The following is a 23,511-nucleotide window of genomic DNA, read 5'->3' on the forward strand; positions in this document are numbered from 1 at the left end:
CCACTGCGCCGCCGGCTTATTCTCGCCCCCGCCGCCGGCCGCCGCCCACCGGGAGTCCTACCCCGGCCGGCGGCGCTGGAGCGCCGCCTCACCCTCCGCCGGCCGAACCGTCGCCGCCGCCCATCCTCCGCCGCCTGGGGCCCCTCCTCTTCTATCGCCAGCAGCCATGGAGCTCCCCAAACCTAGGTAACCCGGAACCCTAAAGCTCCGCCGCCGCCCTCCACCACCCCGGCCGCCGCGCGAGGTCGCCGGCGGCCGCTCTCCCCACCTACCACCCCCTCCCCCTCCCCAACCTCCGGCCATTGCTTACCTCAACGGAGAAGATGAATAGGAGCCGCGGCGCCCTCTTCTGCGATGAGGTGACGGAAAATCGCATATGCGATAAATAGATTTTCCCGGCAAACCCGCGTCCTTGGGAATGGTAGGGAAGCCGCCAGCGCCAGCCTCCACGGGGCACGGTACTGACCAAGCTGTGCCGGGGCACAAATACTCTCTTCCGGCTTTCTGTTACTGGGTAGTGTTAGGATGGCCTCATTTTCCTGTTAGCCAATTTTGCAGCTCAGAGGCTGTAATCAGTAATCACCTCTTTCTTGACTAGGCCTGGCACTAATATATGATCGAACAGCACAGGACATGGACACTGATTTAGTGACACGGCCACGGAGTTGGGTGACAGCGCGATTGCAGATAAGGTAAACTTCAATCCAGCAGCAATAGCCAAAGGAGTTCAGATAAACCAAACAAAAGCCTCCCTAGTATTTACAACCTACCATGTCTAAGCTTACCACTGCTCTGAATGAGGAGCAACCAGAATGTGGCTGAAGCTGGAGTGGGCTCAGCTGAGGTTAATTGGAACATGCATCGGGACGCTCACTTTCTCCACGCCCTCAAGGAGCTTCACGCCGAGCTGGCCTCTGGCCCCTCCCCCAAACGCGCACAGCTCGCCGGACTCCATCACCGCAAATGTGTGCGGGTGCCCCATCTCCGAGTTCAGCCAGTAGGAGGCATTCGTCGGGCAGACCTGCGCGACCTTCTTGTTCAGCGCCTTGAGCGACTCAACGATGCTCGGGGTTGAGCAATCTGGAACCTCCTCCTCCGCCTCATCGTCATCCCCCTGAGAACAAACGGTAGGTATCTCAAAACACTGATGGACATGAAACATGACATCAGTGTGCATAATCAACATGAATCTACCGAAATCATGGTTTTTAGTATTAGTAGCCAGCCCATCTACTACTTGACATACAATTGCTATATATTTTCAAATATAAGCAAGAAAGAATGAACCCACCTGAAAAGCTAAATTCAAGGATTCGCCGGATCCACAGGAGTACACATCCCCGTTATCTGTGACGACAAAGGTCGTGTATTCACCAGTGGAGAGATGAACGGGCTTCACGTTGCGTAATCCTTCTACCACTGTGGGAACAGCCTTGTATTCCTCATCACCATGCCCCAAACAACCAGTGTGTCCCCAACCCCAGGTGCACACAAGTCCGTCAGCGCCAAGGGCAGCGGCATGCCAAGTGCCAGCTGATATTGAAACTGGCTTAAAGCTCAAGGACTGAAAGTGTTCGATCAACTTGGGCATGCCCTCATTATTTTTGCACCCATGCCCAAGCTTGCCCCCTAAACCACACCCTACAGAATACACAGACCTGCGTATATTCAGGACGCACTGTTAAAACCTTCCATACACTTGAAAACCTCCAAGCATGACAAGTTTCATTATCAACACACGTTAAGTTTTATGAAAACTACAGAACAAAAGCTCCAAATTCGAAAAAATACCTTCTTTTCACAAAGAAAAAAAAAGACTCAGTAGTCAGTAACATATACTGTCATTTTAGAAAAATGGACAGAGGAGGACCTTACATTCCATTTGGTTGGTATGCCAACATGAGGAGGTAGCAATTTCCTGCAGAGATATATGCAACAGGGACATCCTCAAGTTCAGAGAGAAGACGAGGCTCCACATCTGAAGGTTCCGAATTATGGCCAAGCCTCTCGCTTTTGCCCCATGAGAAAGTGTAAACTCGTCCCTCTCTAGATAGAACTGCAGAGAAGTAACCCCCTATAACAGCTTGAACTACAAACACATCCTTCAGTGACTCCACTATCTTAGGAGTTGTAATTGTTATCTGAGTAGTATGAGCAGGCTCAACTGTTTCAGCACCCCTGAAACTATCCTTGCCAAATGCATAGACCCTTCCTGTGTCACTCACAAGCATAGTCCGTCTTGATCCAACTGCAGCTTGTGTGATTCTGATTCCTTGTAGAGACCTAACATGGAGATGCCAGCTATGACACTGGTAAATACTAAAATAGTCCCATTTCAGAAAAAAAAAACGAAATATTACCTGATAAGACATGGCTTGAACCGGTCTTCTGAATCCCCGAGGCCAAGCTGACCGGAGCAGTTCGCCCCAAACGAATATACATCTCCACTTGTTGTTATAACTATACTATGGCCTGGCCCAGCAATGACCCGAGAGCAATTCTTCTCTCTAACCAAAATGTACCTAAGAACATGCTTCCAGGAGCCTCCACACTGTTGTTTCAGACGATCCTTTTCTTCTTGAGTCATCAGCTTAAACATGGTCTTTTTTTGGCACATATCAAATGCTGCTAGCTCTGGAAGCGACAATGCAAAGTTGGGTGCGAAATTTGCAGGTTTACTGAAAAATGTACATGTAGCCTGACACGATAGAGAGACTCAACTCATCAGTAGCAGCGTCTGTTTAAACAAAGCACTGAGTGTAGTAGTATGACTTGCCTCCAGAGCGGCGAGATCTTTTGGGTCCAGATCACAGGCCGAAAGCACATGGAGGACAATGGAGGGGCTCACAGCAAGGGGGAATTCACCCGGGGTTCCATCTCCATAGCAGTGGCGCTGAGAACGTTCCAGAACCATTGGCAAAGGAGATGAATGGGAGGTCGACTCATCAGCAATGCTATGGCATTGCATCACTGGTGAGGTCCCACTAGCAGCAGCGTCCATGGGGCACTGCATGATTCTTGCAGTGCTGTTGCAATGTAGTACAGATGAACGGGAGCAAAGAAGTCAGTCTGATTAGAAAAGGCAAATGTCAGTTAGCCAGTTGGACACTTGACATACAGATTAAGCAGCATATCAACTTCGCACTTAAGTGAAAGTGCAGCGATGATTAATGAAGAAGTTAAGACCAACTGGAAGGACAACAAATAATTCGATGACCACATTCACAGTTTCTGATTCTTCTAAGTTGTTTTCTGCAAAAGACAGGCTGAGGAGAGAATAAGAAGAAAATAAAAACAAATCTGTCGATCGAAAGCAGAATTGCATCACGAAATCAAGATGGACGCAGATCAGTCCCCAACGACAGGGATGTACACTGATCATCTCCAATTCAGCGCACGACTCGAGGGGTGAACCCCCAAAGTGAAACAAAGATGATCCGTGATCAAATCGCAACGCAGGCCAAAGTTCCACCCGCACCATCGACACCCAGATGGCCAGATCGCCAAAATCCCATCCTTTAAGGCACCAAACATGTTGATTCCCCTGTCCAGCACCCAAATCCCCAATCCCGCACACCGCCGTTGCCGTCGCCGCCGGAGAAGAACCAGCGGAACCAACAGATCCCCACAACCCATGAAAAGGAGAGTCCTTTCCCATCCGATCGACCCGGCGCGGCCAGAAACCGATCCGATTCCGTCAGATTCCCCCCAAAACTCGTTATCCCCCGCTGTATCCCCACAGAAAAATCCCCAGAAGACCAAATTGCGGGGAGAAAAATCAGGCGGTAGCATGGAGCATCGAAATCGAACGGAATCAAGCGAGAAAACAGTCCGGTCGCCGTACTCGGATTTATCCGATGGGTTGGTTCATCCGATCCTCGCAGGCCGGCCGCAGCGTGCGCAACCTCGGGGTCGGGGACCGGGTGAGGGGCGCGGAGCGGCGGCGAGGTGTCGGGCCTGGGAAGTTAGTTCAGAAAGGGAGAAGGGGAGGCGTCACTCCCGTATTTATAGATGCGCGGGTAAATGCCACGTCAGCGTCATCGGGCTCCACCACTCGGTCAGACGGTCACTGTTCGAGAGTCGCGGATGGATAAACAGCGGGCATCCCAACGACCAAGCCTGCGTCTTGACTCTTGAGGACGGAGGTTACCAAAAGCGACTCTGAGAGAAATCTTTTCAAATATTAAAATTAAAAAGTAAAATCTATCTTCGGTTATTAAATTTATTCGGATATGTCATTTCAGTTACTAAACTTGCAAATTAATTGTTTAGATCCTCAAACATGTTCCGCTATGTCGTCCTGATCTTTAAACTTAGAAATCATTCGTTTAGATCCTTAATTTGTTTCCTAAATTTGATTTTGAGTTTCATCAAGACGATCTAAAAATTCTATATTAAAAAATAATTCATAACCTTTTTTGAAAAAAAATATAAAAAAGTATCTCATAACTTTTTCAGATGAATTCGAATAAAAATAAATTTTATGTTAAAATTGTAGCCCTCGACAAGGTCTACAACTTTGTAGTTGAAAAGATTTTTATTTAAAAATTTTTAATGTCCCAAAATTTAATTTTAAGTTTTAAGTTTTAAAATCTATAGACTTACAACAATATTTTGGGATTCTAAACAGTTTTAATTCAGAAACTTTTCAACTACAAAGTTATAAATCAAGTCGAGAGCTACAAATTTGATATAAAGTTTGTCTTCATTCGAGTTTATATGAAAAGTTATTAATTATTTTTTATAAAGAGTTTTTAGATCGTATTGTTTTGACCTAGATAAGACTCAAAATCAAGTTTAGGAACCAGGATGATACAACCGAGCAAGTTTGAGGATCTAAATGGTTCATTTCTATGTTTAGGACCGAGATGACACAACCGAATAAGTTAGGACCGAGATAACCCAGATGAATAATTTTGATGATCTAAGCGGTCGATTTGCACGTTTAGGAACCGGAATGACATAACAATACAAGTTTAGAGATTGATGATGGACTTTACTCAAAACTAAAATACCAGCGATTAATGTATATTTATGTAAATTGTTGATTCTGGATTGTATATTTGTATCTAGTGATTACCGTATACCTTTAATATTAAAATAAAATCACCTTTTTACAGTCGGTCCCCTCTCGACTCTTGAGGTTTTCGCTCCCCTCTCGACTCTTGAGGTTTTTAAAGTTCGCAAGAGGATGTATGCATGGAGCTATTTGCAGAAAAACTTTTCCGGCGATAGAGTGTCAACACAACTTATCCAAGAGAGAAAGAGAGTAGAGGACACATCGCACAAGTCGCGCGGTTGGATCAAGCGATTAAAATCATCTCTGTTCATATATCACCGTGAATTTGCTCGAGGTGAAGTTGGATGTCATTTCGGTCTAGACGAGTCCCAGAGCCATGATTAGTGAAAAGCACTTTTGTTTTCAATGAAGGATAGTGGATGTCGATGCTACAGCACGTAAAAACGTCACACACTCATTTACTATTTTTTTTCAAAAAAGAAGCATCTCTTTGGACAACGAGGCACGAAACGAAATGAGCACAATAGTTTCGGGGGGGGGGGGGTGTGACGACGACACGGGGCTGGCCCCATGATCCCCAAATTTACATTATAAATTTAAATTTTGATTAAATTTTTATATAAATTTATATGGTTGGCCTTCTTAATAATGAAAAAATCAACTTCCTGGCTCCGCCCCTAATAGTTTTGACTCCATCCCATGCGCGTCGCTTTCGTCCAAGGAAAACGGAGAGTAGCAACTCGGCGATCCGTGGCTGCGGCGTCACCGTTTGAACTGGAATTCACCACCATCTTGGCCTCCGATTGGAAGCTTTAACAGCAGTGCTGCGTCGTGGGCTCTTCGCACTAAGCAAACTAGGAGTATTGAAACGTGTCACAAATCTGCCATGCGTGCATCGGGAGAAATACGTCTTCCCTAGTTCATTAGCATTTCTTCAATGTTGTGTTTTGGTCTGGACTTTTGCAGGCCCAGTCTAAAAGGTCCATGGGCCGTGGCAGGCCGCCCCGGCGGCATCGTAAAACATCTCGGCCTGCCCACGCGATTCGCCCAGCCCGCTGGGTTCAAAAATAATGCCGCCGCGCCCGCGCGCCACTCCGTGCGGCCCAGCGGCGAGCGGACGCTCGCCCACATGCAATGGCTCCGGGAAGGCGAGTCATTGCATCCCAACGACCAAGCCTGCTCCTCTCTCTCTCTCCCTCTCCTTTTTTTTTAAAAAAAAAAGAACCAAGCCTGCGTCTTGACTCTTAAAGATGGAGGTTACTAAAAGCGAGCCTCGAGTGAAAAATTTTCTAATACTAAAATAGCGATTGGGGTATATTTATGTAAATTGTCGAGTCTGAGTTTTATTTACTGACTACCGTACACCTTTAGTACTAAAATAAAATCACCTTTATAGCCGTTCCCCTCTCGGCTCTCGAGTCTCAAGGCTTTCAAAATTCTCAACGCGGATGGAGGCATGGAGTTTTTTTTGCAAAAACGTGTCCGACGATAAAGTGTCAACACAAGTACACAACTCATCCAATGAAGAAGAGAGCAGAGCGAACAAATCGCACGATCCAATCAAACAATAAAAAGCCCGTCTCTGATCGTGTTTTTTTAATAAAAAAATGAACACAGTGGATTTGCTCGAGTTGAAGTTAGCTATTATTCGCCATGAATATTGAAAAACACATTTTTTTTAAAAAAATGAAGGGTAGTGGATGTTGATGCTACAGCACGTATAAGCGTCATACTCTCATACTATTTTTCTTAAAAATGAATCTTTCTACCCCAAAGGATGATAGGAACGAAAAGAAGCGACATGGTGAAAAAAAATGAGGAAGGGCAATACAGTCAATCTACATGCTAAATATATGAAAAAGGAAAAAACAGAAAACTGAGGAAGTATACCAAATGTCAGTACTCAGTAGAATTAAGTTGCACATGTTTGGTGTCATATTTTTACGAAGTCAATGTTAGTAATGTCAAAACTGCAAATGACGATGTTTGGAATCCCAAATTCGCATTTTTCTCTTCCTTTTGACATCCAAATTAAAAGGCTATGCAACCTGTAGCACGTGTCACAATGTGTCATGCCTGGTCCATGGCTGAAGCCGCATTACATGGAGGAAGGAGGAGGGGGGGGGGGGGGGGGGGGGCTTAAGTCTTCATTAGCATTTCTTCAAATGTCCTTACAATTCGAACCGTTACTGTACTGTGAGGCCCTATGTAGCAGAGTGGGTGTTTGGCATGTATGCCAGCCGTGTAACATGCATAACCAGGCATGAACTCGATGGCCAGTATCAGAATTCAGAGGATGGAATCCCAGCACCATTCCTTGGGCAACAACTCGACGTTGGTGAAGACATGCTTGGATTTTTCGCTAGATGGAAAGGAGTTGTGGCCGCCCTTGCCCTCTCATCCAAGAAGCGGCTCCATCGTTGTTCAATCCTTTTAAAAGAAAGAAACATCCATGAAACTCAAGGCAATCACTAAAACAATGGTTTCAGAACAGAGAAAAGGCTACTAGAGTACCAACAGCCATCCGCACATGTGCAGAACGTTCTTGAAGATATAGTAAGCTTTTGAATAGGTAACCGACTGACTATGGCCAATATGGAGAAATGCGCATACCTGACCCACTTGCAGTTTGCGAAATCCCGGCGAATTTCACTCCGATGCTCATCTCCCCGAGGTCGCTGATGAAGGGATGATAATGTGGCCGAAGGCCTCCTGAGTCTTACCTTAATGTAATCTGTTGATCCATGCAATCTGATCCGTGGTAGCTTTCATTGTCAAAGTCAGTGAACTCAATGTCGTCAGAGACCTGACTCTTGTCAGAGAGTGAAGATCCGTCCACATGTCTCAGATGAGCATAGAGATCGTTCAGTGTGATGTCATCGCACCGCCTGGTGATTGACATGATGACGGTGCGGTCCTCCAAACCGAGGCGGTGCTTGAGGATGAGCCGGATGATTTCCTCATGACGAAGGGTATGCCCAAAGGCAGTTAAGGTGTCGGCGAGCTGCTTGACCGCACTGATATAGCTGATGAGGGATTGATCTCCCTTCTTCCGGATATTGGCTAATTCTCGTTCAAAGAAAGTTGTCGGCTGCTCAAAAATAATTCAATAGGATTCAATGATCTAATATACTTAGATACACTTCTCTTAATTAAAAAACCACTAAAAATCGTTAACAACAGATCAGCATGGGCAGTTGCCAGTGCCAGAGAGATTACTGCATGATGGAATCAGCACAAAAGGAGAATGGGTGTTCACACCGATTCCAGCCAAAAATTCCCTTTTTGTTTCTCACAATTGGAATCTAGTTTTATGTTGAGATTTTAAATGGATGTACACCATTCCCTCGCCTGGACCCTGGAGTGCATTTTTTATTTTTTTAGCCTCTAGATATGATCTATTAGCATTGCAAAAATTAGGTTCTTTTTCCAGCTGCAAGTAAAATATATATGCATAAGGATATGGTAAAAAACAAAATAGAAATTGCGCTTCTATCTGGAACCTCTAAAATAGTCCATACCCTAACAATGCAATCTAAATCTTCTAAATTACTTTTCATATCCGTATGCATAGAGCTTACTGGTATGCATTTTACACGGCGTACTTCACACATAATAAAATGGACATTGTTAGTAACATCATGCTTTTAATAAATGTATTAGGAGTTACAGTACTGCATGTGCTAGAAACTAGCGGGTAGGACTGCATGCACCCGCAGGCTATATGTTACAGTTCCTACCATTTTAAAGTTCATAATGGAGTGCAAAGTTATACTCCCTCATTTCCAGATGTTTCACTGTTGACGTTAAGACACAATGTTTGGCCATCTATCTCATTCAAAAAAAAAAATGTAAATATCATGTTGTTTTCTTGTTTTATCATTAAAGGTATTTTAAGCCCACTTATATTTTTACATATTTGCACTGAACTTTTTGAATATGAATGGTCAAAGTGTCAAACATTGTACAGTTGCTAGTACACAGCAAGAGGGCGTACCTACATGTGGGAAAACTGCTAAAATAATTACCTTGTTTTTGACGTTCTGAAAGGTCCATCTACCCTGCATCTTGCACCAGCTTTGTGATTCATCATTACGACTGATTTCCAAATTCTCCAATGCAGTAAGGTTCGGTGATGGGAAAACCGCGAGCCCCTGGTCACTAGAAATTGCAGAAAGAAATACTAACCAATCGCATAGTTGTTCTAGATTGTTATCGGAGTCTATCTTCAGTGACCGCAGTAATACCAAGAAAACCAAGCTGTCTGGCAGTTTTTCATTTTGATAGTTTGAAATTTCCAGTATCTCAAGAGCAGGGAGGTATTCGAACAGTGCCCATCTTTTGGGTTGAAGGTGGCAGTCTGCAACATGCAGTTTTGATAGCGTCAAAGAGAATGATGAGCCCGCAGCATATTTAGTTGCTATAATTTCATCGCTCGCCTGAATTCTCCACTCAATTGCTCTAGGAAGACATGGTTTCAACCTTAGTCTAGGGCAGCGACAAATTTCCAGCTTGTGAAGATTGGGGAACATGAACTCACCATTTGCTGAAACCTTGGTGACCCATTCCTCCAGAGTTTCAAGATCTATCAGTGTGAACTCTCTTAATTTCTGAAATGCTCCACTTCCCCCACAAAATTCAGTTCCCAATTTCCTGAAGATAGGCATTCTCTTTAGAGTCAATTGCTCTAGATTTTGTAATTGGCCAAATGGCGGTAAATGCTCACATCTCGGTAAATCTACCATCTCAATGCAAACAAGATGCAGTAGACATGATGCCATGTTCATAATCCATCCAGAAAAGGAAGTTCCCATGTAGCCTTGTACTTTTAAAATCTTTAGATTTCCAGGAGGCTTGAGTTCTCGGAGTAAGCCCTCATCCTCCACAACACGGCCAACTGTTGGTGTCCACGCCAATACCAGTTTGACAAGTACTGATTTGTCTGCCAAATTTACTGCAGCTGCTTCTTCGATACTAGTCACATTTTCAAGGCATTCGATTTCAAGCTCTCCAGGACGTACAGTTTGGAGGAGGGAAATATTGCTGGACACGCCTGAAGCTGTTCTTTCAACGATAAACTTGGGTAATGTTAGCATATCATTCTTAAACTGAGACTCCCTAACACGCTGTTGCAGCCAGGGTGAGCATCCTTGTATTAGCACAAACTTGAGGCTGGCCATCCCGCATAGTCTTTTTGGAAATCTCTCAATCCAGTCACATCTAGAGAGATCTAAAGTATGGAGATTTTTTAGATTGTTGACAGATTCAGGTATATGCATGAGACTCGGACAATGGGACAGGTTTAGGTACTGTAGCTTAGTAAGACAACAGACAGTCTCAATATCAACCTTTAGATTTAGTTTCAAGCAACCTGACAAGTTCAAATACTGAAGTCCACATAGCCTTCCAAAAGACTTGGGCAAAGAACTAAGATCATAACAATTTTTCAGATCCAAATATGATAAATTTACCAGCTCGCCAAATGATTCTGGCAATGAACAAAGGCCACTACAACCACAAAGATCTAGATGTAGCAAGCTTCTGAGTTTTCCCACTGACTTGGGCAAAGTATTGAGGAGAGAACAATTTGAGAGGTTTAGATGTGAGAGGTTCATCAAGTCACCTAATGATTCTGGCAATGAACAGAGGTTACAGCACCCAGATAAGTCTACATGTAGCAAGTTTCTGAGTTTTTCTACCGAGTCTGGCAGCGTTGAGATTTTGATAGAGCCACTCATATTCAAGTGGATTAGCTTCGGAAGGCTAGTGACATGCTCGGGAACCTTTTCATGTAGCATATCAGGAGCACTAAGGTACCTCAGCTGCTTCAATTTCCCAATAGATGCTGGTAAGTTTCCTTTGGGACACTTGCCTAAATCCAAGATACGCAACGATTTACTAAGCAAGGACAGTTGAATTTCAGGACATTCAGAAAAATGCAGAGCTCTTAATTTAGCAGGTTCATCATTGCAGACAGCCATTTGAGCCTCATGATTCAGTACCAATGCATATCGGTAGTTGTGATTGCTAGAATTGTATTCCTTTTCACCATCCACGAGAAGTAATTCATCACCGATAACAGATCTACCGAGATCATGCATCAAGTCGTGCATTCTAAGCAGCATAGAGTTCTTTGTGTCCTCCCTTGTACTCTGAAAAATGTGTAGGTTATATCAGTTTATAACAAAATGCTGCTCTATGTTTTAATTCATAGGGATAAGGAAACAAATGTCCACACATATGTAACGTACAAATGAAGTTTTTTTTTATGAAACAGTTGGGGCAAACCCCTTTTGTTACATTTGTGCAAGAAAGGTTTGGCGCTATTGCAACCCTTCCTCAGACCCCGCACAGTGCGGGAAGCCTACGACACTAGGTACGCTCTTTTAGGGACAAACTCCTATTTTTTATATATTAAAGGTAAAGAAAAAAGTGTGTGTGTGTGTGTGTGTGTGTGTGTGTGTGAGAGAGAGAGAGAGAGAGAGAGAGAGAGAGGGAGGGAGGGTGAGAGAGAGAAAGAGAGAGCCGTACAAGTAAGTCTAGCCATTGAACTATTGCTGAGAAGTACTTATCACTTACCAAGGAAGTTAGCCTTGAGTATTGGATAAACGACATTCCCAAAAGCTCATTTACATAGTTTTCTCCAACCTTCTCAAGTGTTATGTGCTTTTCTGGGCTGGGTGGGATGAACCCAAGAGATATCCATTGTTGAATTAGATTACCCCGGTTTATTTCAAAACCTTTAGGAAATACTGAGCAATAGGAAAAGCATAGCTTCAAGTAAGGAGACATCTGATAATAACTAAGCTTCAGCGACGGCAGCACATCATCTGTGGTAGAGGAACCACTCCAAATGTCACTATCCCTCACATTTTCCCACTCTTCAACAGATGTGTTGCGCAACATAAACCCAAGAGCTTGCGCTGCCATTGGCACTCCTTGACACTTGTTTGCAATATCCCTCCCAATGTTTTCCATTACATTCTTTTCATCTTCTCCTAACGTGCAACCAGATAGAAAAGAAATATTTTTGAACAATGCCCAGCACTGATCATCAGACAATGGCTCCAGCCTGTATGGTGTAACTGTACCTATCTTCCTTGCAACTTCTTCAGTTCGTGTTGTTACAATAATTCTAACCATGCTTTCCTTCTTAAAGTTGCTTAGCATTTGCAATAAATCAGTTAGCTGAGAACAGCTGTTCTCCCATAGGTCATCCAAAACAATCAGGCAGCTTCTACCGCACATTATCTCTTCAAGAGAATTACTTACAGACTGTAGGTCATGTAAACCCTCAACCTGTCCTTTGATTTGTGAAATAATACTTTTGCCGATCATTTTTAGATCAAAATGTGGAGACACATAAACCCATGCTCGCAAATCAAACTTTTGCATCTGGTCATCATTGAAAACCAATTTAGCTAGTGTGGTCTTACCAATGCCCCCAAACCCAAAAATGGGGATTACCAACGTTTTCTGTTCACGATTTGATGCTAGCAGTGTTACTATCTCCACTTTCTCTTTCTGCCTTCCGACGATAGTTGCTCTATTGATCTTTGATGTTGTTTCTCTCTTCTTGATCTCTTCATGGTCTGTTGAACATGTGTGTAGCATGAATCCGAACTGTGACCGCTGTGCTGCTATGTTTGTTAACTTTTCCCTCAAATTCTTCAGCTTTCTACCCATAGTAAACTTGGCAATAGCGCTAGAGATCATCCCCTGTTCAATACGAAATTGAAAATTGGTATTAGTTTCAAAAGGGAACAGAAACAAATTTCCTAAATAACTGACGCAATAGATTCTCAGCAGAAGAATATACAGCCAATATATTTAGACTAGCACGGTGCCCGTGCGTTGCACCGGTAGTATAAATTTTGGACCTACATGAGACCACCAACTTTATGTTTTATCACTCTGTGTACATGTCGTGTCATGACCGCACGAGGCATTGATTGTCCCAGTTCCAATTCTGTTTCCGACTGAATTGTCCGGGTTCCGATTAGGATTGCGTTTGACGGATGCTTAAAGTCCGATTTACATCCTTGAACTATCGCAAAATTCCGATTTTCAACCTTAAACTATAAAACCGGATAAAATAGACCATCCAACTATCGGAACCGGGCACATTTGGCCCTTTGGATGGTTTGAAGGTGGTTTTCCATTTTATGAAAATTTAAAATACTCAAATTTAAACTAAAAATTCATAACTAATTCATTTTAAATAAAAAATACGAAATGAGTATCAAAATTTTTCTAAAAATGTAACATATCTATTGCTATCTATTGGCACTGTACTTGTCATTTATTCGAATCCATTTTTTAATGTTCGAAGTATTTGGTTGCTTGTAGTTATGCCTATTATTTTTTAATAAATAAGATTCAAATAGAGAAATAATAGAAAGATTACATTTTAAAAAAAATGAAACTAGTTTCATATTTTCTGTTTTAAAATGAATTAGTTTTGATTTTATAGATCTCATTAGAATTTTTTAATTTTTTTAAATACAAAACCACCTTTGAAAGCACCTAAAGGGCTAAATTTGTCCGGTTTCGATAGTTGAATGACCTATCTTAATGGCCAAAATTAGACTTTTGCGATAGTTCAAGGGTGTAAATCTGATTTTTCCCTTTTAGAAATAGGAACAACGCGTCCTTCTCCTGCGGGGATCAAAATTTTGCTACCTTATAAACTGGTCTTAATTAGAAGAAAACATATGGTAGTTGTTCGGTATAACCATATGTTCATATACGCTATTACGAACAAGTCATCCCTTAGAGCACGAAGGAAGAAGATTTACGGATTTACCTGCGACAGTTTGACCTCAAAGTCGTCGAACATGTCAGAGATGTCGTAGGCGGCGTTCTTGAGCATCTTGAGCCAGAGGCTGACTGCTTCCTCCCTCGCGGACCGCCTCTCGGCATCCCTGAGCACTGCCTGCACCAGCTCCAGCGTGCTCTTGATGCTCTCCATGTCTTGCCTCAGATTCCATCGCGCCGTGACCTGCTCCCCGACGGCGGACCCCAGCTTGCGCAGCACCTCCTTGAGCACCGCGGACACAAGCGCCTCCCCGACTCCGGCCATGGACGCCGACGACTTCCGCAGCAGCAGGTCCACTGTCCACGGCTCCTCCTCTGGCTCTACCCCGGCCCCAACAAGTACAGGCCGCGGGGATAAAGACGAAGACCCAATGAGTCCACAGATCCCCCATTTCCCACCCACCGCGGAATGGGGGGGAGCTGCTGCTTCCTTGTTGTTTCGGTCTGGACTTTTTCAGGCCCAATCTAAGCCCTGCGTCGACTAATTGGGCCGACGCGCCGGTGGTCCATGAGCCGTGCACGGTGCCAACGGCAGCCCTGGCCGTATCGGAAAACGTCGGCCTGGCCACGCGGTACGCCCGGCCCGCGGGCAGCGTCGAGGATTCGCGTACTCGGCAGCGCCCTGCGGCTGCGGCACGGGCAGCGGGGCGCGCGACGGGCGCGGTGGTGGGCGGCGTTGGCCTGGCTGTCCGCGTGCCGCTGTGCTGGCGGGCGGCAGCCCGGTGTCCCATGGCATCGCGACAGACTACCCTCTGGCTCCTGTCCTGTCTGTCAAGCTGAGATTGGCCGGCCAACAACAATAAACAAACAGTGTCACGAAAGGATCGGATAAACCCCAAGCATTGAAGCAACAAGCAGCACATGGACGCTGATGAGCCATGTTCAGGCTAACCAAACCGCCACCAGCCAACGCCAACGGCCTGATCCGGTATCCACACAGATACGCGTCACCACCGCGCGATCCGAGCTCCTAACATGCGGGGCGAGGGCATCGATCCAGAGCCGCGATCCGCCGGATACCCTAAATTGTCGCAGCGCCGCTCGCCGGGGAGATCGCGACGCTAGCGACGACGCCATGTGCCGGAGGTCTCCGGTGTCACGAACGGGTTGGCCTCCGGCGCGCGCGAGAATAATGGCGGCGCCGACGCCAAGTGCTCGCCGCCGCGCGAGGCCGAGGCCGCCGCCGGGGACATGGCGCGACGCCCGCGGATGCAGGGAAAGTTCTCCGAATTTAATAATACTCCAAAAAAAACAATTGGGTACGCGCACGCGGGATCAGATTCTTTTTTGTGCTCCAGCCTCCAGGTCATGTGGTGGCGCCGACTTGATCCGCTATCATTGGCGTCGGCGTCAGGCCGGCCTTATCATCGTGTGAACGAGTCACTATAATGGGAGCGGTAATCTCACTACTCCAGTTTCTTTAATCACCTGCCGAGTAGAATAAACCATTGCAATACTGCTTGTGTCGTCCTGGCACTGGCTTAAGCTTTCAAGCGAGAAGTGGTCGGCGCAACGTGCATACAGAAATACAAGTGACGCGACTGGGAACAGCGAGGCAGCGGGAAAATGAGTGCGGATTAAGCCCCCACAGGCCACCCTAACGAACCCTCGCATACCTTCGGTCCTACTCAAAACATGCACACACTGTGCGCGTACAACTCTCACCATCATCGTCGTCGTCGTCATCTTTCCTTGCGTTCAAAACAAGGTCGGGCAGCAACCAATGGCAGGGCCCCGAACTACACCTAAAACAAACAATAAACAACCAATGCCGGCCAAATGCCAAAATTAGACTTAATTATTTATCGGGTTGGGTCGGATTTGGATCGGGTAAAAAAAGTCCAGTACTTTTTTCTTCGGCTCGTACCCGGCCCGATCCAATCATCGAGCTGAATTTTTTTTTCTCGAACCCGATCTGTCACATGGTCGGGTCGGGTCGGGTCAAACCCAATTTTGTGTATAAAATTCGGGTTGGGTCGGGTTTCGGGTCAAAAATTTGCCCCGAGCCCAGCTCGTTTTTTGTTGGGTAAAAATAGTTCAGTTCGAGTTTGGCTCACGTATTAATCAAGTCGGGTTGGGTCGGATTTATCGGGTCCGGTAGTCTATGATCAGGTATATGTCAAATCACCAATCAACCGTCTAATCGGGAGGCCGGCCGGGTGATCACTGATGGCCTCCCTAATAAGCTAACCGACCACCCCAATGATCATGTCCTCGGGCCCACCCCCAATCCTACCGTCATCACCATCGAAGGCTTATCATTTTTGGCGCCAACCCTCCCATGTGCGACCCAAATAAACCTCCACGCAATGCAACTTTCAAAACATTTCAAAGGTTGGCCGCTGCAGCAGTACTGTAATGGCAACATGCTTGTCCTTTTGTCTGCGTTTTTATTTTATTTTTTTAAAGATTTGGGTCCTACACTTTGGACTTTGCAGAGTTTGCATTGCTGCATTGGCATGCCTCGTCGATCGTCGGGCTCCTCGGATGTCCTGAACTTTAAACAGGCGCGGGCTTGTTTGGTTCCCGCCTGTGCAGAGCTGCCTGGCACAGGCAGCGTTCTCAGGCGCACGATTTCATCGGCCTGGGGCTGAGATCGCTGCCTGGCGCCGCAGCTGCCTGGCAGGGCTCGAACCAAACAGCCCCGCCAGCCAGCCAGCCTGCCCGCCAGCCCGCCCTCTGCAACGGCCTCTCCTAGTCCTATATATTCACACGCATACCCACACACAAGCCTTGGTACTAGAACACTGCAACTACTAGGCGGAGCTGCGAGCACGGCCATTGAAGCGAGAAACTTGCAGCTGCTCCCACTTGTGCAACCATGATCAAGCTGAGGTACTCCAAGAGGCTCTTCAAGAGGAGCCCCTCCTCGAAGCAGGCGGCCGCTTGCGGCGGCGGCGGCGGCAATGGCAGCGCGGCCGGCGCCGGCGGGGGTGCCGGGGAGATTGAGTGGGAGGTGAGGCCGGGCGGGATGCTGGTGCAGAAGAGGGATGGCAAGGGCGGCGAGGAGGTGATCGTGGTCAGGGTGTCCACCGGCTACTCCTGGCATGATGTGTCCATCGGAGCCACCTCCACTTTTGGTGAGTACGAGTTTCTCGAATCTGATGGTTCTTATCTCTGCTTTCTTGTCGATTTGAGTGGCTTCGATTTCTTTTGTGGTTGTTGATAGATTATTAGCAGTTTATGCTTGGAACCTGATTTGACATAGTTTTCGGTTCTTTTTGACAGAGTTTCCATCACTCTAGCTTCCCGCTGTTATATGTCTACTGCTTTTACTCACCAGTGTTTTCTCTAGTTTCCATCACATAGGTTTATTTAACTTTCCCTTTCCCCTAAATCCTACGACAAGGAAGAGAAGGAGAAGAAAACTTCAGTTCTCCCTTCACATTAGTGAATCCAGTTGTTTGGTAGGCGTTGGATGCAGTTAAGAACCCTTGACCTGTGTGAACTGTCCTGTATTTGACCTATGCAAAATTCGTCTATGGACAGCTCTGCTCCCAAATTTACTCCTCCGATGGCCATAAAAGTTCAGAACGAAACCAAAATAGTCTCGATTCCGAATTCATTTTATCTGCAAATTAGTCCAGATGTGAAATATCTATGCTTCTGAATCGTACTGCGATTTCCAATATTTTTGTACTAGTTGGCAGCTAGGAAGGTCTGTGAGCCGACATGTGCTGCATCTGCATCTTCAGAACTGTGCTATTTCTACTCCAGAAAGACCAGAAGTCTCACCGTATCTGTACGACTGTACAAGCAACGCTGACGCAAAGACACTTCAAAATCCTACACCCTAACATGGGCGTACACGCTCAGACATTACTTATTAATGGCTGCCACCGGCACTGCAAGCTCATGCTCATACAAGCAACTGCAGGCATCTACCATCATCGATTGCAAGCAACACGCCTGAGAATCAGTCAAAACTGCACACATGTTGGAAACTTGGAACCATCATCGATTTTCTTTTCCATCGTTTTCTGAATGATCTGTGCACTGAAAGTTGCAATCCCATTTTATAATATTCCTTGGTTGTACTCTACTCCAGTACTTAACAAACTTTCTTTCTGAAATTTCAGGGGAGCTGAAGCTAATGCTGTCCATGGTGACTGGTCTGGAGCCCAGGGAGCAGAGGCTGCTATTCAGGGGCAAGGAGAGGGAGGACTCAGACCACCTCCACATGGTCGGGGTGAGGGACAAGGACAAGGTGCTTCTTCTCGAGGACCCTGCCCTCAAGGACATGAAGCTCCGGGCCCTCGCAGCCCAAGTCGTGCAGAGCCCGTGCCAGCCTTTTATCCAAGTGTAGCCCGGTCCGGCCCGTCGTTGTTCTAACTATCACTACTACTTACTAAATCATGAACCGTACGATTTAGTCCAGCGTGAAGGTAATTTCAATTTCTGGAAGTTTTTTTTATATCCGGAATCCGAGGGATTTGTTCTCCAAACCCCTCTTAGTCCACTCTTAGTGCCGCTCCATGGAAGGGCTATGGATCCCTGAAAGTGAGAGTGAGAGCCTTTTAATCATGTAGTTAGTTGCAAGTGCCAGCCATGTTGGTTGTGAACTTGTGATGTGATGTTAAGCCTGGTGTTGGGTTTTTTTTATGGTCCCTACTACTTTGGTCATTTCTCATTCCGACAAATCCAGTATGGGTCATGGATAGGAATGAGAAAGATTGTATGTATCTTGTGTTCCTGTTCCCAATGAATGGATGAAACCAAGCGTGTGTCCCTTTTCCATGATGGAATTTCCTCCTTTTGTTGATCTTAGAGGGTGTAGTTGCGATGTCTGCATGGAGAGCGAATCATATTGATGCGTCAGATTCAAGAAAAGGAACCTAAGATGTGCACGATCTTGGCAATAAGAGCAGGTATAATGATCGGCGAAGAGCAGGCGATATCCGACGTGAAGCAGAGAGAAACGAGCAGAGAGAAACGAGCAGAGAGATAAAAGCGGGCATGTTGCGAAGCACCGACGGAACGCGGGCGCATGAGCCATTTTGGGGCCGCCAGCGTCAATCCTCTGCTCCCGTTGGCTACAGACCATGCTGAAGGCAGAACTGCATTAAATGGTGCTAGCGGTGGTGAATAAAATAAGAAAAACCTGGCTGGGCTGGAGCTCGCTCTCTCCGGCAAGCGGGCGAAACCAGTAGCTCTCTAAGGGTGGACAGTACAATGTGATCCATTCTCTCTTTTTTTTTCTTTGAAAGACGTGATCCATTCTTTTTGTGACTGTGCCATGGATGTGCTGTGGATGACATGGTGGTTGGCGCTTGAGATTTTCGTATCAAGCCCTTTTGGCCTGCAGTGGAGGTAAGCTGAGAGTACAGTTTGGTCGCTGATGTGTTCCCCATTTACAGACAGCGGCAACCTTCACCTGCATGCTTGTCATCATCAATGCAGATTGCAGAGTAGAAAGGGTGTTTGGCTTCAGAATGAAGGGATTAGTACTCCATGCATAACCATATCTGCGTCACAACTGAACAAAGGATCAAGAGATGAGCTGAATTCATGCTTGCACTTGCAAGTCCAGATGCCACAACGAAGTAACAGCGAGATGGTAGATGTGCTATTGAAACAGAAGGTTTCTGAAAAAAAGGGCAGTGACAAAGGCTTTGTTTAGTTCACTTTGCATTTTACATTTTCGGATTTTTTGAAAGGGAATCTTTCACATTTGAAGTATTAAATGTAGACTAATCACAAAACTAAATATATATCTCGTCTTTAAACTATGAGACGAATCTAATGAGCCTAATTAATCCATCATTAGAGTATATTTACTGTAGATTTACTGTAGTAATTTAGTGTCTAATTACGTCCTAATTAGGCTCATTAGATTCGTCTTGCGATTTACAGTCCATTTGTGTAATGCGATTTATTTTCGACTATATTTAATACACCATGCAGACGATTTAGAAAAATTTTGCGTTTTGGGATTTTGGATCTAAACAGGACCAAACTGATAAACAACATTGGTTCTATGCCTGAACTATGATCTAGACTCCAGAGTTAGGATGGAATGCATACAGTCAACAGTCCAGTAATCCTTTCGTCAGCTCGGTTAACTGTAGCAGCGCCAGTCTACTGTCTACATGTGACTGTGATGTCCACCATGTCCGCATGGAGAATGAATCATTGTGACGCTTCGGATTCAAGGAAAGCAACTTTATGATGGGAAATTTGAGTCCATTTTGCCCTTTTTGTCACTGCATGCACCTCTGATCTCATGTGCTAGGGTCGTTGGTGGTTGAGATTTCAGATCAGGAGCTGTGGACTGCAGCGAGCCAGAGAGTACAAATCGGTCGCCGGTTTGTTCCCCACTCGCAGACAGTGGCAACCTGCACCTGCTTGCTCGCACTCACCTCCTTTGGTGCTTGGATTGTCAGCATCAATGCAAAGCACAAAGGCTGTTTGGCTTCACAAGAAAGGAACTCGTACAAGGCCTGATGAAGATGGATGCTGTCACTTGTCAGCTTGCTGTTCAAATGTTCAATCCACAAGTAACCATACACGCATTTCACCCAAGATCAAGACATTGATGCTTGCAAATCCAAACGGTAAAAGAATGCTAGCAGAGCCAGCACTTTGGGCGACGAATAGCAGGGCCATGAGGAAGCAGACAGTTATCATATCTGTTCGCATCAGAGGACATTGTCTGACAACTGAAAGGAGGCGCTTTGCATTAGTCCTGAACCCATGATGAAGGTGTACTCCTAGACAGGAAACTCTGACATCCTTGTAGTGCTCACTGCTTTGTCAAGTTCGGTCTACCGTCTAGTCCCAACGCAGAAGTTGTTGTTGACCCAGCGAGAAGCCCATCATCATCGGCCACATGATCAGATTCAGACCAAGACCAGGGCCATGCTCCTGTTCTCCAGTCACTTGCAAGAGAGAGCGACGAACTGGTCTGTCTGTCAGGAGCCATGATCGATTGATCCCTCGGCAGTCGTGCACGACGCTGCCCTTTGCCCCTTTCTGACCTTTCGAGGAGGCTGCGCGTTCTTTTCCAGTTCTTTCTTGGGCCGGTGCCGTTCGTTACCCGTCGAGAGGATCAAGGCCTGATAACTTGCAAGGCCGTGCCTTGACTTCCTTTCGCGACTACCGCTGGAACGACGATCATGCGCATCGGCGTGGAGCACGCGTGAATGCGTGCGTGATCCGTGGTCTCCTCGTCGCCTCGTTGGCGTGAACCAGGGACGCGCGGCCGCACGCGGCGCGCCTCTCCGCCTGCGCGTATGGCCACGAACACGGAGGCGGGAGGTTGGCGTGCCCCGGCGGCAGCGAGCCGGCGAGGGGATGGGGACGGCATTTGGGCCTTGCCAACCTCATTTGGGCCTTGCTCTAAAAAAACCTCATTTGAGCCTTGAGCCAGACGCAGTCGTCTGTCTGCCCAACGTCTGTTGGGGTAAAAGCCCATTAATGTCTGTTGGGGAGAAAACCCATTAACAGCCCATCATCATGAATAATGTCCTTTACGACGATCGGTCGCGTTTTTTTATTTTTATATTTTTTATTTCTGTTTTTTACAAAAATATATTTTCGATTTGGAAATTTACAGAAATATACTCTGGCCGCCCCGCTGCCGGGCGGCCGGGACCTGGCCGCCCCGCTGCCGGGCGGCAGGGACTTGAACACACAAAAAAGAAGAAAAAAAATTACAGACAGGTCCTTGGGGCCGGTCGCCCGGCAGCAGGGCGGCCGGCCCCCCCGGCCGCCCGGCAGCTGGGCGGCCGGCTTTACCACCCCTATATAAGGGTTGGCTGGTCCCCCACCCCTCATTTGCATCACTACAATTCCAGAAACAAAGAAAAAAGAGAGAGGGAGGGAGAGAGACGAAGCCCTGCCAGATTTTCGAGCCGGCGACTGCAGGTAACCAAAATTCTTCTACGTTTTACAAATAGCATGATTGTGTGTCCAGATATGTCGAGTAATTATTTTTGTTGTAATTATTTTTGTTGAAACATTATATTAGCAATCAATTTAATATCATGATTCTGTGTCCAGATATGTCGAGCAAGCTTCGTTTTCAAGTTCATTATGGTGACGGATATATTTCTCATGATGCGTATGGAGTATATCTATCAGCTTTTGAACGAAAAGAGTGCGGAATAGATAAACCCTTAGAGAGGAGTTTTGGTTCCATACGCAAATGGTTTCACGAGATATTCAATGTGAATCCAAAGACTCATTTCCTAACCGTTCAGACTGACAAATTGGGGAACTGAAGGGGATTTCTGGGAGTTGATGCTTATAGCAAACACCGAAGAATGGCGGACTTACATGCAAGCAGCTCTTGACCGCGGGTGGCCTCTTGCAATGCTAATTTAAATTCACCAGAAGGCAGGCCATTTCGGTGAAGGATCAACAAGTACATCATCTCATATAAATCAAGCAGTGGAACAAGAAAATGAAGATCAGAACATGCATGTCACAGAACTTGAGCCACAAGGTATAGCTGATCAGGTAGGAGAAAAAAAAGATCAGAACGTACATGCCATTCAACCTGAGCCGCAAGGTTTAGCTGATGAGGGTGAGCGGATACCTAGAATTGTGGAAGCTATACAGAATGAAGACCAAGAGGCTCGAATGATGGAAGAATGTGGGGACTCATCAGACGATGAGGACTACCCGTTGCTAGGTGAATGGAGAGGCAAGGGTTTCGGAAATCCAGTGATACAGGATATTAGGAGTAATGAGTACGAATACAGAGAGAATGAGGTCGTGCAGGGGGCAAAGTATCCTAGCATTGAAGCTGTGAAAGATGCTGTAAAGCTTTGGGCTATATCGTTGAGGAAGGAATTCGGAGTTGTCAAGTCTAGCAGCAAAGAATATGAGGTGAAGTGTGTCAATGGCGATTGTACATGGCGAGTACAAGCCTACAAGGGCAAGTACAAGACACACTGGGAGTGTTCAATTGTTACACCACATACATGTAGATTAACTGCTGTTGCTCAAACTCACCGTAACATCACATCCACTTTTGTTGCAAAGAAGATGTATGGGGTGATTCTGGACAAAATTGATTATGAGCCAAAATTGATAATGAGGAACATCGACGACCGTTTTCAATACAAAATCAGCTATGCAAAGGCTTGGCGGGCAAAACAAAAGGTGTTTGAGATGAGATTTGTCACATATGAGGCATCATATGATAACTTGCCTCACATGCTGTCAGCAATTGTGCAGAGAAATCCTGGAAGCGCGGCTGATACCTACATTGTACCGAGTTTAGATGGGGGACATGGGTTTCTACTTCGTGCTTTCTTCTGCCTTGGTGCATGTGTGAGGGCATTCATGTATTGTCTTCCTGTTCTATGTATTGACGGCACATTCTTGACAGGAAGATATAAGGGGACAATACTGACAGCAATTGGAGTTGATTGCAACAAGCAGGTGGTTCCCATCGCCTTTGCTTTTGTTGAGAATGAGAACACAGAGAGCTGGTACTGGTTCCTTAAACGTGTGAAGATTCACGTTGTTGCTGGAAGGCCTGATCTTTGCCTCATCAGTGACAGACATGCTGGTCTTCTAGCAGCAATAAGACAACTACATGAAGAAAGTCGAGGACAGCCTCCTCTATGGCCAGATGTTGTGAGTAGGTGGTGCATAAGGCATATGGGTGCAAATTTTTTTTAGCGCTTCAAGAATAAGGAACTTATGAATTTGTTCAAGAGATT

At 45.9% G+C, this 23,511-nt stretch overlaps 3 protein-coding genes across 3 annotated transcripts; 1 reads left to right on the top strand and 2 right to left on the bottom strand.

Annotated features, from left to right (window-relative positions):
• Nucleotides 1–644: 644 nt before the first annotated feature.
• On the bottom strand, nucleotides 645–3,977 carry LOC120656318 (ultraviolet-B receptor UVR8-like). The gene is made up of 6 exons (XM_039934371.1): nucleotides 3,845–3,977; nucleotides 2,777–3,069; nucleotides 2,361–2,698; nucleotides 1,876–2,283; nucleotides 1,292–1,658; nucleotides 645–1,114 (listed from the first exon to the last, which is right to left on the bottom strand). Exons 2-6 carry the CDS (start codon nucleotides 3,011–3,013, stop codon nucleotides 836–838), a joined length of 1,629 nt encoding a protein of 542 aa, XP_039790305.1. The 5' UTR covers nucleotides 3,014–3,069; nucleotides 3,845–3,977; the 3' UTR covers nucleotides 645–835.
• A 3,171-nt stretch (nucleotides 3,978–7,148) lies between these two features.
• LOC120656319 (putative disease resistance protein RGA1) lies at nucleotides 7,149–14,233 on the bottom strand. Its single transcript, XM_039934372.1, has 5 exons — nucleotides 13,827–14,233; nucleotides 11,600–12,739; nucleotides 9,049–11,172; nucleotides 7,634–8,111; nucleotides 7,149–7,450 (listed from the first exon to the last, which is right to left on the bottom strand). Exons 1-4 carry the CDS (start codon nucleotides 14,100–14,102, stop codon nucleotides 7,740–7,742), a joined length of 3,912 nt encoding a protein of 1,303 aa, XP_039790306.1. The 5' UTR covers nucleotides 14,103–14,233; the 3' UTR covers nucleotides 7,149–7,450; nucleotides 7,634–7,739.
• A 2,127-nt stretch (nucleotides 14,234–16,360) lies between these two features.
• On the top strand, nucleotides 16,361–18,574 carry LOC120656320 (BAG family molecular chaperone regulator 1-like). Its single transcript, XM_039934373.1, has 2 exons — nucleotides 16,361–16,917; nucleotides 17,917–18,574. The coding sequence occupies exons 1-2, from the start codon at nucleotides 16,659–16,661 to the stop codon at nucleotides 18,141–18,143; spliced, it is 486 nt and encodes a 161-aa protein (XP_039790307.1). The 5' UTR covers nucleotides 16,361–16,658; the 3' UTR covers nucleotides 18,144–18,574.
• The last annotated feature ends 4,937 nt before the right edge of the window (nucleotides 18,575–23,511 follow it).

The sequence above is a fragment of the Panicum virgatum genome, chromosome 1N, assembly GCF_016808335.1.
Source record: "Panicum virgatum strain AP13 chromosome 1N, P.virgatum_v5, whole genome shotgun sequence".
NCBI classification, from domain to species: Eukaryota; Viridiplantae; Streptophyta; class Magnoliopsida; order Poales; family Poaceae; genus Panicum; species Panicum virgatum.

Excerpts from the sequence above, each read along its gene's own strand:
- LOC120656318 (XM_039934371.1), bottom strand. The coding sequence starts at position 3,013 with ATGCAGTGCCCCATGGACGCTGCTGCTAGTGGGACCTCACCAGTGATG. Across the intron at positions 2,284-2,360 it reads TTCAAGCCATGTCTTATCAG|GTCTCTACAAGGAATCAGAA; the intron begins GTAATATTTCGT and ends TCTCCATGTTAG. Across the intron at positions 1,115-1,291 it reads CCTTGAATTTAGCTTTTCAG|GGGGATGACGATGAGGCGGA; the intron begins GTGGGTTCATTC and ends GTTTGTTCTCAG.
- LOC120656319 (XM_039934372.1), bottom strand. The coding sequence starts at position 14,102 with ATGGCCGGAGTCGGGGAGGCGCTTGTGTCCGCGGTGCTCAAGGAGGTG. Across the intron at positions 12,740-13,826 it reads TTGAGGTCAAACTGTCGCAG|GGGATGATCTCTAGCGCTAT; the intron begins GTAAATCCGTAA and ends CGTATTGAACAG. Across the intron at positions 11,173-11,599 it reads ACTCAAGGCTAACTTCCTTG|AGTACAAGGGAGGACACAAA; the intron begins GTAAGTGATAAG and ends CACATTTTTCAG.
- LOC120656320 (XM_039934373.1), top strand. The coding sequence starts at position 16,659 with ATGATCAAGCTGAGGTACTCCAAGAGGCTCTTCAAGAGGAGCCCCTCC. Across the intron at positions 16,918-17,916 it reads CGGAGCCACCTCCACTTTTG|GGGAGCTGAAGCTAATGCTG; the intron begins GTGAGTACGAGT and ends CTGAAATTTCAG.